The 14,344-nt window shown below is 39.4% G+C and overlaps 1 protein-coding gene across 1 annotated transcript in view; it reads right to left on the minus strand.

Moving 5' to 3' along the window:
* The window catches only part of PRTG (protogenin), a 154,934-nt gene that overhangs the window by 117,084 nt on the left and 23,506 nt on the right, over nt 1-14,344 (minus strand). The window contains exon 3 of the mRNA XM_011986725.1: nt 12,285-12,590. Within this exon, the coding sequence (XP_011842115.1) occupies nt 12,285-12,590 (306 nt within the window). The remainder of the gene's footprint in view (nt 1-12,284; nt 12,591-14,344) is intronic.

The following is a 14,344-nucleotide window of genomic DNA, read 5'->3' on the forward strand; positions in this document are numbered from 1 at the left end:
GAGACTCCAACTCAAAAAACAAAACAAAACAAAACAAAACAAAACACCCCAACAATGAAAAATCCAGAACCAGGTGACTTCACAAGTGAATACCACAAAATTTATTTATTTATTTATTTATTTAGAGACAGAGTCTCTCTCTGTCACCTAGGCTGGAGTGAAGTGGCGCGATCTTGGCTCACTGTAACTTCCGCCTCCCAGGTTCAAGCGATCCTCATGTCTCAGCCTCCTGAGTAGCTGGGACTATAGGTGTGTCCCACCATGCCCACCTAATTTTCTGTATTTTTAGTAGAGGCGGGGGTCTCACCATGTTGCCCAGGCTGGTCTCGAACTTCTGAGCTCAGGCAATCTGCCCACTTTGGCCTCCCAAAGTGCTAGAATTACAGGCATGACCCACTGTGCTTGGCCTCCGCAAAAAATTTAAATAAGAATTTAAACCAATTCTTTTCAAACTTTTCCAAAAAAATAAGGTATTTTTTATAGGTAATATTATATAGGGAATATTTCCTAACATATTCGATGACACCTACTCCAATGTCAAAGCCAGACAGATATCGTAAGAGAAAATTGTCTTCTGGCCGGACGCGGTGGCTCAAGCCTGTAATCCCAGCACTTTGGGAGGCCGAGGTGGGTGGATCACGAGGTCAGGAGATCGAGACCATCCTGGCTAACATGGTGAAACCCCGTCTCTACTAAAAATACAAAAAACTAGCCGGGCGAGGTGGCGGGCGCCTGTAGTCCCAGCTACTCGGAGGCTGAGGCAGGAGAATGGCGTGAACCTGGGAGGCGGAGCTTGCAGTGAGCCGAGATCGCGCCACTGCACTCCAGCCTGGGTGACACAGCGCGAGACTCCGTCTCAAAAAAAAAAAAAAAGAAAAAAGAAAATTGTCTTCTATGAATATGGATGCAAAATCTCAGCAAACTGCTAGCAAACCAAGTCCAAAAATATATTAAAATAATGATACTGACCAAATAGGATTTATCTCACTTTTATCCCAGGAATGTAAAAGCTGTTCAACATAAGAAAATTAATCAAATAACTGATAGAACAAAGAAAAAAGACGATTAGCACAGTTGATATAAAAAAGGCATTTGAAAAAATCCAATACACTTCACAATATAAACACTTAGAAAACTAGGAATAGAAGGAAAATTTTTCAACATGATAAAGGGCATTTATTTAAAAAGCCTCACAATATCATACTCAAAGGTGAAAGACTGAAAGCTTTTCTCCTCTGATCAAGAAAATGACAATGATTTCTGTTTTCACCATTACGATTTAACATTGTACTAAAAATTCTAGTCAGAGCAATTAGTCTAAAAGAAACAAAAGGCACCCAAATTGGAGAGAGAGAAGTACAGCTGTATCACTTATAGATTATATGATCCTATTTATAGAAAATTGCAAAGAATCCACATGAAAGCTACTAGAGCTAGTAAATGAATTCAGATGAGTTTTAGAGTATAAGATGCACATGCATAAAGCAGTTGTGTTTATATACACAACAGCAATAAAGTAACTGAAAAGGAAATTAAACAACTCCATTTACAATAGTATCTAAAAGAATAAGATGCCCAGATACAAATTTCAGCATAAAGGTAAGAGACTATACACTGAAAACTATGAAAAGTATCAAGAAAGTGAGAAAGCAAATGTTCACTACAGATGAAAACAATTCAAGTGCCAACAGATGAACAGATAAACAAAACATGGTTTATCCACACAATGTAATCTCATTTGGCCACAAAAAGGAATGAAGTACTGATAAATGACATGACGTGGATAAACCCTGAAAACACGCTAACTGAAGGAAGACAATCACAAAGACCACTTTCATATGATTTCACTGATAAGACACACCGCATATAGGCAAATCCACTGAGACAGGAAATAAATTCGTGGCTGCCAGAGGAAGGGGGAAATGGGGAGTAATCGCTATCGAACACAGCTTTCTTTCTGGGGGGATGAAAATGTTCTGGAATTAGATAGTGGTGAGACAGATGCACAAAACCCACTGAACGGTGTACTTTATAAGGGTGTTCCAGGTGCACTGGCACACGTCTATAATTCCAGCTACTCAGGAGACTGAGGCGGGAGGACTGGAGTTCCAGACCAGCCTGGGCATAGCAAGATTCTGCAAAATAATAATAAGAAGAAGAAGAAGAAGAAGAAGAAGAAGAAACTTAACCATCTATTTAAAACTCAGTCTTCTGACTATAAAAAAGTCTCACTCCATTGGTGGTTCTTCAAAGCCATGTTGAAAATCACTGCTTTAGATCAAACTTCCATTTGGACAGATGTATTAACAAATGCCAAGCCTCTAAATGGACTGGAGCTCAACTTCCATGCACGGAGGATATACACAAGAAAAGAAATTCCATGAAGGGTTACAGGACAGCTGAAAATAGAAACGCATTAGCAATTTATTTTAAAAATCACCTATTTACTATATCAACAACGAGACACCTTATTCAAGTATAGCAGTAATGGGTGAGTTGCACAAAAATGAAAGTCACTTTTTAAATTAAGAAATTAAGGAATGTCTTTAACTTGGGCGTTAATTCTGTTACTTTTTTTTTTTTTTTTTTTTTTTTTTATGGGGTTTCTCTGTGTTGCCCAGGCTGGAATGCAGTGGCATGATCTCAGCTCACTGCAGTCTCTGCCTCCCGGGTTCAAGATATTCTCCTTCCTCAGCCTCCTGATCAGCTTGGATTACAGGTGTTTGCCACCACGCCTAGCTAATTCTTGTATTTTTAGTAGAGACAGGGTTTCACCACGTTGGCCAGGCTGGTCTTGAACTGCTGACCACAAGTGATTCTCCCACCTCAGCCTCCCAAAGTGCTGGGATTACAGGCATGTGCCACTGCACCCGGCCGTTACCATTCTTTTTTATATTCTGGATTTGATTATATATATTTGAATATAGAAAGATACATTTCCACACAAGTCACAGGAAAAAGCTTTATTTAAGCATTGTAAAGTCGTACTATAATTTAAAAAAACCCGAGCTCTGGTGCTAGATAGTAGCTGTGCCCTTGAGAAAGGCACTTACCTCCTCCCCGGTTCCTATTCCTTATTTGCAAAATAAAAGTTTCTAAGACTACAGAAGTTGTGATCTTTACTTAAGGAAGAGGAAGGCATAATGATACTGCAAGTGAAAGTAGGCAAGGATTTTCTATTGACTACAGGGTAAGTTTTAAGGAATCTTAAGTTTCTCTCCTCAAAATATTCACTGCCAGTATCTTAATAAGTCTAAATATTTGGAGATCAGTGGAAAATAATGATGTACTTTCTTTGTCTCTCTTTTATTTCATTATTTGTACAATTTCATCCCCTTCTGAAGACTAACAGGGAAAAACTTCCAATTGTTAGCTTCTTTAGTTCTAGTACATTAAGCTGGTTACATCTCTTCCTGTTATAAGTCCACTCTGGGGGTCAATATTTTAATCTGAGTTACTTTAAATCCAATCAGCAGACTCCAGGGGACTCGAGTTAGTTCAATCTGAAAGCTGAGGTAGAAGAAGAAATTACACCTTATAATCTTAATACCAATCGGTGGGGGTGGGGAACCAGAATAATCAATTGATATTAAAACACTAATATATTAGCAAAACTCTGTCAAGATAAAGTCAGAACTGTGTTTTTTAAAATACTGAGTCAACAAACACCAGAATACATTATTAATTATTAGCAAAACCAGACATGTACAGTCTTGCATCACTTAACGACAGAGACACGTTCTGAGAAACACATTGTTAGGTGATTCTGTCACGCGAACATCATAGAGACACAAACCAGATGGTATAGCCTACTACCCACCTCAGCTGTATTGCTTCTAGGCTACAAACCTGGGCAGCATGTAACAGTACTGAAAAGGGCAGCAACTGTAACACAATGGGAAGAATTTGCATATCTAAACATATCTAAGCACAGAAAAAGCACTGTAAAAATATGGTATTATCATCTTATAGAACCACTGTCATAATATGTGGTCCACTGTTTGACCAACATGTTGTTACTCTGCACACGACTATATTTGTTTGTTTTTGTTTTTTGAGACGAGTCTTACTCTGACACCCAGGCTTGAGTGCAGTGACATGATCTCGGCTCACTGCCACCTCCGCCTCCTGGGTTCAGTTCTCTTGCCTCAGCCTCCCGAGTAGCTGGAATTACAGGCATGTGCCACCACGCCCAGCTAATTTTTGTATTTTTAGTAGAGATGACGTTTCACCATGTTGGCCAGGCTGGTCTTGATCTCCTGACCTCAAGTGATCTACCTACCTCAGGCTTTCAGAGTGCTGGGATTACAGGTATAAGCAACTGTGCCTGGCCAGGATAAACTTTTTTTTCCTTTTTTTTTGAGACAAGAGATTTGCTCTTGCTGCCTGGCTGGAGTGCAATGGCGCGATCTCAGCTTACCACAACCTCCGCCTCCTGGCTTCAAGCGATTCTCCCGCCTCAGTCTCCTGAGTAGCTAGGATTAAAGGCATGTGCCACCATGCCTGCCTAATTTTGTATTTTCAGTAGAGAGGGGGTTTCTCCATGTCAGTCAGGCTGGTCTCGAACTCCCAACCTCAGGTGATCCGCCCGCCTTGGCCTCTCAAAGTGCTGGGATTACAGGCGGGAGCCACTGTGCCTGGCCATACTCTTAACAGCAGTTTTCAATGTATTATGTGTGTGAAAAAGGGATTGGAAAAGCACTGTCACTCCAATTTAGGCAGTAGCCCAAACACATTTTTAAAAAATATATACAACACTTAAAAACAGTAAATGGTGGCTGGGCGCAGTGGCTCACGCCTGTAATCCCAGCACTTTGGGAGGCCAAGGCGTGCAGATCATGAGGTCAAGAGATCGAGACCATTCTGGTCACATGGTGAAACCCCGTCTGTACGTAAAGTACAAAAATTAGCTGGGCATAGTGGCATGCGCCTGTAGTCCCAGCTACTTGGGAGGCTGAGGCAGGACAATCACTTGAACCCAGGAGGCAGAGGTTACAGTGAGCTGAGATCATGCCACTGCACTCTAGCCTGGCGACAGAGCAAGACTCTGTCTCAAAAAAAAAAAAAAAAAAAAAGTAAATGGAGGCCAGGTGTGGTGGCTCACACCTGTAATCCCAGCACTTTGGGAGGCTGAGGTGGGCAGATCACCTGAGGTCAGGAGTTCGAGACCAGCCTGACCAACATAGAGAAACCCTATCTCTACTAAAAATACAAAATTAGCTGGGCATGGTGGCGCATGCCTGTAATCCCTACTTGGGAGGCTGAGGCAGGAGAATCGCTTGAACCCCACAGGTGGAGGTTGTGGTGAGCCAAGATCACACCATTGCACTCCAGCCTAGGCAACAAGAGTGAAACTCTGTCTCAAAAAAAAAAGAAATAATAATAGTAAATGGAGCCCAAGCACAACGGTTCATGCCTATAATCCTGGCACTTTGGGAAACCGAGGTGGGAGGAATGCTTAAGCCTAGGAGTTCAAGGTCAGACTGGGCAACATAGCAAGATCCTCTCTCTACAAAAAAAATTAAAAATTAGCCGTGCATGGTGGCACGTGCCTGAAACTCCAGCTACTCGGGAGACTGAAGTGGGAAAATCACTTGAGCCCAGGAGGTCCAGGCTGCAGGACGCCGTGATTGCACCACTGTACTCCAGCCTGGATGACAGAGCAAGACCCTGACTCAATAACAACAACAACAACAACAACAACAAAACAGCAAATCGTTCTCCAAAGAATACATTTTGGACTGCTACCACTAAAACAAGTAGAATATCAAGGATAAGACAGAAACAGTTAAAGTAACAAATGGTCCAACATCACTGGAAAGTGTTCTACTACTTCTGGAAACATCAGGGGTTCTCAATCAGGAGTTACTTTGCCCCGCAGTAGACCTTTCTTGGTTGTCACAACTGGAAGAGAGTCTAATGGTATTGGGCGGGTAGAGGCCAGGGATGCTGCAAACAGTGCATACGACGCACAGGACAGCACCACAACAGAAAATTATCCGGCCCGAAATGTCAGTTGTGCCAAGACTGAGATATCTAACCCACACGCAGAAGCATCTTTTTTCTTTTTGGTAAATATTAGTAGAATGGAAGATAAGCCACTGAGTCAATCACATTCTTAGTATTAAAAGACTACAAAAATTTAAAAGGACGACTTTTGAAGATTATTTCAAAAGAATATGATTTATTTAAAGTAGTCTGCATAAAACAGCAACATTAAAAGGACAAAAAAGCTGTCACACTGTTCTAGCTAAACTCCTAGGGATTTACTATTGCTTCAAGACGTGAGCTTTAAAAAGAAAATTTTCTTTCTGTAAGTTTTAAGGACTAAACCCAGTAAGTACACAAATTTGAAACCAGAGACCTGAACAATGATCACATTTTCAAACAGTTATTCATAATCTAGCCCCTATAAATGCTAAAGCTATCATATATATACACATATATAAGATTATATATATTATGAACACGAAGAAAGGGCAAACTCTTTGGAAACTGAAAAAACAAACATTTTTAAATTCATGCCTTCTGCTCAGTCCATAAGATTTTGGTTTTTAAATGCTCATCAAAAGTAGTTCTCAGAACCAGAGGGTAAAAAAAAAAAAAACAAAAAAAAAACACAAGGAATGTAAAAGTCAGGAAAGTATTTGTCAGATTACTGTCAGAGACCTTTGTGAGGATGACGCCTTTATCCTCTGCATACATATCCTTATAGCAGTTCACTTGGCTTCAGAATTAGAGCTGGTGAAGATAATTTGGTACGTTTTTACCTTTTTTGTACACTGCAATTATCAATTGTTTACCGTGAGCTTGCTCTGCTCTGTGCAGCACACCACGTTAGGGCAACTGGAGATATTACTTACATGATTACGACAGCATCTTCCTTTTCCTTTCTTATTTACCAAGATTAAAATGATGATTTTTAAAAAGATTTAATGAAGAGTCTGGGCACTATAAACTCTCAAAAGTATTAAAATAGTCTTGACTGACAATGAAAACTTAATTTGGGAGAATTTTTATGATTTCTTTTAAAACATCTCAATAATCATAGCTGTTTTTTAAATCCAAGTAGGGTCCTCAACAAAAAGCCTGACTTAACATTATTATTTTTCATATAAATGGTAATTATCAGTTTAAATGCTTTAAATGATCAATTCTAGTTGGGCAACCCTGTTCATGAGAGATAAAAATCATCTCTCAAAACTGTAGTCAACAATATCGTAGTTTTCAAAAAGGTAACCTCAAATGTATGTTATTTATTAATTAAAATACTCCCTTAGCCTAAAACCCTGCTTAAAAGATTTGTTGCTCGCTATTATTTTAAATTGCTCTGGACTTCATCAATAGACCCAGCTGTTAAATTTGGGAGCAATGACAACAAACCCCAGGGCAAACACCACTGAGAGTGAGATCCTTTCTTTAGAATAATCAGAGATAGCTGACAAAAAGGAGCCATACCAAACACCCTTTCAAAATTCCATTAAGAATCTGGACATAAATAAAACAAAATAAAATAAGTACATTTTTATACATCTTAAAATTCCAATTCTACCCTTCATTGGACCATGCTTTGCTAAAAAATAAAAATCCACCAACTTCGAAACAGAGTGAGATAATGTTACAGGTTTCTGAAAATGAGAAATGATCCTCACTAATCAAGTGCAAAGTGAGAAAAACTGGTTCCATTACCCAGCGATTATCAGGCACCTGATAGACTTTAAGTAGACAGACTGTAAGAACCAAGTGTCATTCTATAAAAGCCTGTAGAACTATACATGCAATTTCTACTTCCTTCACTTGACTTATGCAATATTAAGAGAGCCAATTTTAAGTTAAACATGTACTTCTGAACCACGCCTCCTCTTTTTAAAGGTGAATTTTTTTGGATCCCAGAAAACATCAACTGCACCTTATCTACAGTGTTGGCAGATTGGTTTCTCTAAATACCTCAGTTCTGTTGGCTTGAGTTTTCCAAAATCAAATGACTTTTACTCATGTTTTGTCATTCTTTAATTAGGCCAGGTAACTGCTCACAGCTTGACTTCGAGTGAATAGGCCCGCATGTAGGAAACTGAGTCCTTTCCAGTGCCTACGGCTCTCAATAAAACAGTGACAGTGTAGCAAAGTCCAGCCTATTTCGGATCCAGGATCATTAATAAAATCCAAAATCTAGCATACAGTCTCATAGTTCTTAGGGTTCCCTTTTCAATATATCACTTCCCCCTCTTTTTTTTTTTTTTAACATGACTCTTCAAATGTTTTTAATATATTTTTAACTTCACATTTCAAAGACTTGGTTTTATAATTTATGCATTATTTTTTAATATGCAAGCCTCACCCAAAGAACAGTTTTTCATTAATCCCACATAAACCCTCAAATTCCATCGTAATTTAAATTGATGAATGTTTTTATTAATAAAAAATCTACATCTTTGTAATGGAAACAACTATTACTACTTTAAAAAGTTATAGAAATGCACCCCCAAACAACCTTACCAATGGCAAAATCAACGTTAAAATTTTGGTTAAAAAATCATAAAGTTACAATAATTCCTATGCTTGTCCAGCTACAAAGGGTCACATAAAAAGTTATTTTTTACCCAAGTGAACAGTCCTGGAAAATCAAAGAAATGTAAGCTAGCTTTATGCTCTTTTTCCCTCTATCCTAAGACTTCAATTTCCACCTTTTATGGAAAGGAAATAAACAACTAGCTTCCTGTTCAATCACTAGCTTACAGCCAGTCTTTTATACATCACAGAACACAGCCCGCCTCCTCCTTTACTTCTCTCAAATGTCTCTTATCTTAATTTAAACTTGTTGAAACATGAGACCATTTTTACCACACTAATGCTTTCCTATGAAATTTATCTTATTTCAACATTAAGAATACAAGAAAAGTTAAGATACCCATAGGTTATTTCTTATTCCTAAAATATTTAAATTTAGATAACAAAAACTTAGTACCCATGAAAGTGAAAACTCCATTTGCTAAAATTTAAAAACACTGAAATGTATAGGAAATAGTTTAATCTTCTGTTCTTGCTATTGTACACAACTAGAAAAAGAGTGTCCCGTGTCACTCCTCTTTCTATTCCAATTACATGAAAATGTAAGACAGCTAACATGGCTATTAATAAAAAGGATTATCTTTTTTTAAAGCTAAATATTACTTTAACCCTATACTTTCTTTTAAAAATGGGATGCCTTAGCAAAACTAAGTTAGATGAATTCTTTTGTGCTTGAATGAACAACAGGAAAGCAAAGCCTCCAGGCCTTTGGGGAGGAACCTTGTCCCTGCAGCCCTGCTCTGATGTGCTTCGGAGATAAGGCTCCATAGTGACACTTAAGGAAAGGCCTGTTCACATTTGAATTTCTGCATTCCTCAAGAACAATTCATGGCAATAACTAACTTTGCAGAAGAGCTACATGAAAGCTTTGGCCAATGAATGAGGGTCATCTGCTCTTTATCACAAGGGTAAACCTCATCCTGGCCAGTTTCTAACCTTTTAACCCTGTGAATTCCTAATTTACACATGAATAATGGAATTCTTGCCTAGAGTGCAACTTTCAGCTTCTAGTTCCTAAGCTTAGAGACCAAGACTTGATTGCCTGTGTGTTAAAAATCTAAAACTTGCACAGATTAAAGTTTTAGATTTCCAGGTGCTGTACTATTGTGCTTCTGTACAAACAAAAATAATATGCTTACTGATAAAATCCTTGACTAAGAAAAACACCACACTTGTACCCTGCTGCTATCAATACCTAAAAGAGAACTAGCTTTAAAAACAAGGAGGAAAAGAAAACCAGAATGTCCACTTAATGCCTATTCTCTTCCTGTGTATGTATATATATATATTTACTCTGAACATAGGATAAAAGGATTTGAGCCTCCATCATCTAAACTTATTTCTTAGATATCAGAACTTTGTTAATTTAAAAGATACATAAAAAACTTCACAATTGCCTGCAAAATGAATCACATGTAATTATTTATTAACAGTGACAATTTCTATAAAGATACAAAAATCTAAAGATATTTAGAAAGCCTGTCCTGACATTTTGTTTGTTACACCTATTACACACCATTCAGATTTTATTTATGAAGTTAGAAAGCTCTGTGTTTTTCCAAGTGTTTCTGGAAGACCCAGAATTTTGTCAGGCTTCTCAGGAGGTCCTGGAAACAATGTGTGGTCATGATAAATGCTTCATCTTCCCATGGCCTATCCGGCCACCTCTACCACCTACTCCCTATCCCTGAGAGATAATATAAGTTACAGTTCCTGAAGATGAAAACACAAAATTCTACAAATCCCAAAAGGTGGGAAAATTACAACTGTATAGAACAAGTTTACATTGGACAAAAATTGAATGAACAGAATATAAGCATAAAAAGCACATTATCTTTAAAACAGTACTATACAGAAAAACTGTTACACCATGAAAAAAATAATTATTGGCCAATGATTACAGGGGGAAGGAAGGAAGGAAGGAAGGAAGGAAGGAAGGAAGGAAGGAAGGAAGGAAGGAAGGGAGGGAGGGAGGGAGGGAGGGAGGCAGGCGGGTGGGCGGAGGGAGGGAAGGGACAGGAAGAAGAGGGGTGGGGAGGAAGGTAGGGAGGAAGGAAGGAAGGTAGGGAAGCAAGGAGGGAGAATGGGAGGGAGAGGAGGGGAGGGAAGGGACAGGAAGAAGAGGGTTGGGGAGGAAGGTAGGGAGGAAGGAAGGAAGGTAGGGAAGCAAGGAGGGAGAATGGGAGGGACAGGAGGGGAGGGAAGGAAGGGACAGGAGGAAGGACAGAGAAAGGAAGGGGGAAGGGAGGGGGGAGGGATAAAGGAAGGAAGTAGGAAGGGAGGAGGAGGCAGGGGAGAGAGAGGAAGGAAGAAATGAAAAATCAGAAATCCTCTCAGGTTTATTCTATTCTTTGGCAGGGGTAGGAGTGTGGCTAGAACTGCAAACCTCTGATTTTCTGATGTATCGATATAGAAATATCTTTGCTTGCAATATATTTTCTACAATTAATCCTTATTACAGAATAAAATAAATCAGTAATATAAGGATGGAATAAATGGAACATGAACTGTTAACAGTAGTTAGTCACCTAGGAAATTCCTGCCAATAGCTTCCTAAATTTCAACTGTATAGAACTTGAAACAACTATTTCCTAAATATTACGGGTTTTTTTTTTTTTTTTTTCCTTAAAGAGATGGAGTTTGTTTCCCAGGCTGGATTCAAACTCCAGGGCTCAAGGAGTCTTCCTGCTTCAGCCTCCTCAACAGCTGGGATTACAGGCTAGCCACCAGCCCAGCTAAGATTATACATTTATCTCAAGAACGCCATCTACCTATTGCTCAACTTGTAAAAGATCAATTTGTAGGTACAGTGCAAAATCTATGTTTTGTGGATTAACAAAAGCATGAAGGTCAAACGCCTTAAAACTTTTTAAGATTCAATTTTGGTTTTCAAGATTTAGTCTACTAAACTTGAGAGCTGTGTTTCATCACCTGAAAAAGGTGTAAAGCCTCAGTAGGCTCAAGGAGTTCAGCACTTGTCCTAGGCCCATCTTTACACTCAACAGTTACAGGTCAGCCACCAAGCAACGGATCACTTGGACAAATGGTTGATCTGATGGGGTTGTTAATACAAAAGAAATCATTAGATAGCACACTTTATGACAATAGGGGAAAAGTGAGCAGATACGGGGTTTAAGTCCATTAGGCATAATATGGAAATGGCCTTAATCTCTTTCCCTCCCAGCAGGAAAAGACCAGGAATACTTCAAAGGCTTAAGAGTGACTGACCAATGCCCTTTGTACAATTAAAAGGCAACATGGGTGATCTAAAAGCAGTCAGAGAAATGGAAGGTTGTGCTATAAGAAAGATTTAGCACTCAAGAGCCATCTGCAAAGCAGAAAAATTTGCTTGTGATTGTTTTCATTAATTACTAATTTCCATAAGATTAAATTTTAGAACAACTTTTGTTGTGTTGGCCAAACTTCTACATCCAACTCTTCATACTGTGTGAAATGCTTAAAATTTTTATAAAGCCACCTCTACAGGTTTCATTTTACTTGGTGTTCTAAACCTAATTTGACTTCTGTTCTCAATTACTCATTTGAATTTCTATATGTATTTTCTTCAGATTTCTCTATACGCCTCAGCATCAACTATTACCTCCAGTAAAATTCTTAATGTATGCATGACCTGGGCGATTATTATATTAATAAAGCAAGAAATCATCAAAAGGTAGCAATGAAAAATGTCAACAACCAAAAACTTAAACACTTACTTGATAAGGCAAGATGAGCTTTTTGACTAAGAATGGCTCCATATTTGTTCACTGCCAAGCACTGATAAAATCCTTCATCGGACTGCTCTCCTCGCCTGCCTTCCACCTCACTGATGTATAAAGAGCCGTTAGAAAGAACCTCGATCCGTTTATTTTCAGACACTTTTGCTCCATTTTTCAACCATGTGACCTTAATAGGAACTTCTCCGTGAGCCTGGCAATCTAAAACGACTGGGTCCTTTCTTGTGACAGTTACATCCTGCGGTTCTTTTACAAAAGACAGTTCACTAAAGCACCACACTTCTGTAAGGAAAAAAGGAGAACGGCACATCCAGAATTACAGGCATAAAATGTTCCTTAACACAACTGTAAAACACATATTCAGGGTATAAGATGACAAAGTTTAACAAATTTTATTAGTTAGCTTACAAACACCTTAATGAACCAATCTAAATTTCAGCAAACTCTTTCAAAAAGTCAGAGAAATTACTTTTTACATCTTCACCAAAAGCATAGGGAAGGTTTCAATAGCTTCTATGCCTTGTATGAATTCTCTCAAGTTCCTTGCTAGAGTTTCAGAATCATCAGGAAAACTCATGAGCACAAGCTGTTTGCTTTTACAAGCTTGTCAAAAAGATCTTGAACAGAGTAAGTCGTAAAAGTCTAATTTTACAAGAAATCATTAGCAAAACTCCAACTCTGTGAACAAGCAAGTTTATTTCCTTGTCCCTTGAAGTGTTCTTGGAACCCTTGGCACCTACTCCTTTGGGAACTGCGTTTATCTTTTGTGACAAATTACAAGTTTGCGTTTTTCTATCTGCCCTTTTACAGCAGGGACTCTATCTCCTCTCCTTGAAAGAAATCCATTTACTTAATTTCTGCAGAGCAAGCGAGGTATTTAAAAGACAAACAATAGACTCTGAAAAGTTGGTAACTCTTGCTGCTTGTACTCAGTGGGTGATCGGATTAGGAAACTTTTATTTCACTTTTTTAGAACTACCAACTGTTGGAAAAAATGCGTGACTAATTGGTCCTTACTGTCTAATAGGGATAGGAGATTGCTTAATCAACCAATACACATTTTTATCAGAGCAGAGGAAAGGCTTTATCCTAAGTATATACACATCGCCCCTGGCCCCCGCCAGGATAAAGCATTCGATGATCAAATAATGCTCTGTCACCTCTTGCATTTAGTGCACAGGCGGTCTTAAAGTCTCGCGTATTGACTGGGGGCGAATGGAGTATGGGTGTGTGTGAGGGAAGCGTTGCTTCATCTTCCTCCTGATCGTTGTGGTTCCTTGATTACAAATCCCCAGAAATGATTTGTTTCTCCTCAAGGCAGGTCCTCAGAATCCTCACTCCTCAATGCTCCCTGCTTCCCGTAATGTATGCCCAGGGCGACGGGAGCCACCCTAACAGCTCAGCGCTGGGCGCGGACCACTCCGGAAGGCGCCCATTGTGTTTCTCAGCCACATCTGACTTTGATCCTCTTTTCAAGCCTAACAGAAACTAATCACTCCAGAAAAAGTCTGGCGTTTGTAACCTGCCAATAAATAAAATAACCCATTGTCCTGAACACCTCTCCTACCGTCACCCCATTCACTGTATGTTTTTATCTCTTCTAGCAAACCAAAACGGACTTAAGGTAGAAAAATGAGTTCATCCAAGTTTGTGCAAGGCGAACCTAGAATTTGGAAGAATCTTCAGATCCGTACACACTTCAGGCCCTGACCCCAGATACCTAGCTGTAGGAAATAAATTATATTTAGTTACCTTCCTTTCCAGCTTCTGGGACCTTTCTCCCTGCCTCTCCGGGGCACAAATCGGTCACTTCACTTCCAACCCTGCCAATTCCACCCTCCCATCTCCTCCTGGCTCGATCCGGATCCGGCAAGCTGGTGCTGACTGGGGCTATGAGTTCACCTATTCCCTCTCGCAGCCCTAAAACGTGGGGGAACTCCCACTGCAGACACGGGAAGCCGCGCGGAACCGCGGCGCCCCCTGCACGGCGAGGCTGCCACTAAGGAAACAATATAAATAAAGCCACGTGCGGCCGCGGC

This window comes from Mandrillus leucophaeus, unplaced genomic scaffold (assembly GCF_000951045.1).
Source record: "Mandrillus leucophaeus isolate KB7577 unplaced genomic scaffold, Mleu.le_1.0 Scaffold108, whole genome shotgun sequence".
Taxonomy (NCBI): Eukaryota; Metazoa; Chordata; class Mammalia; order Primates; family Cercopithecidae; genus Mandrillus; species Mandrillus leucophaeus.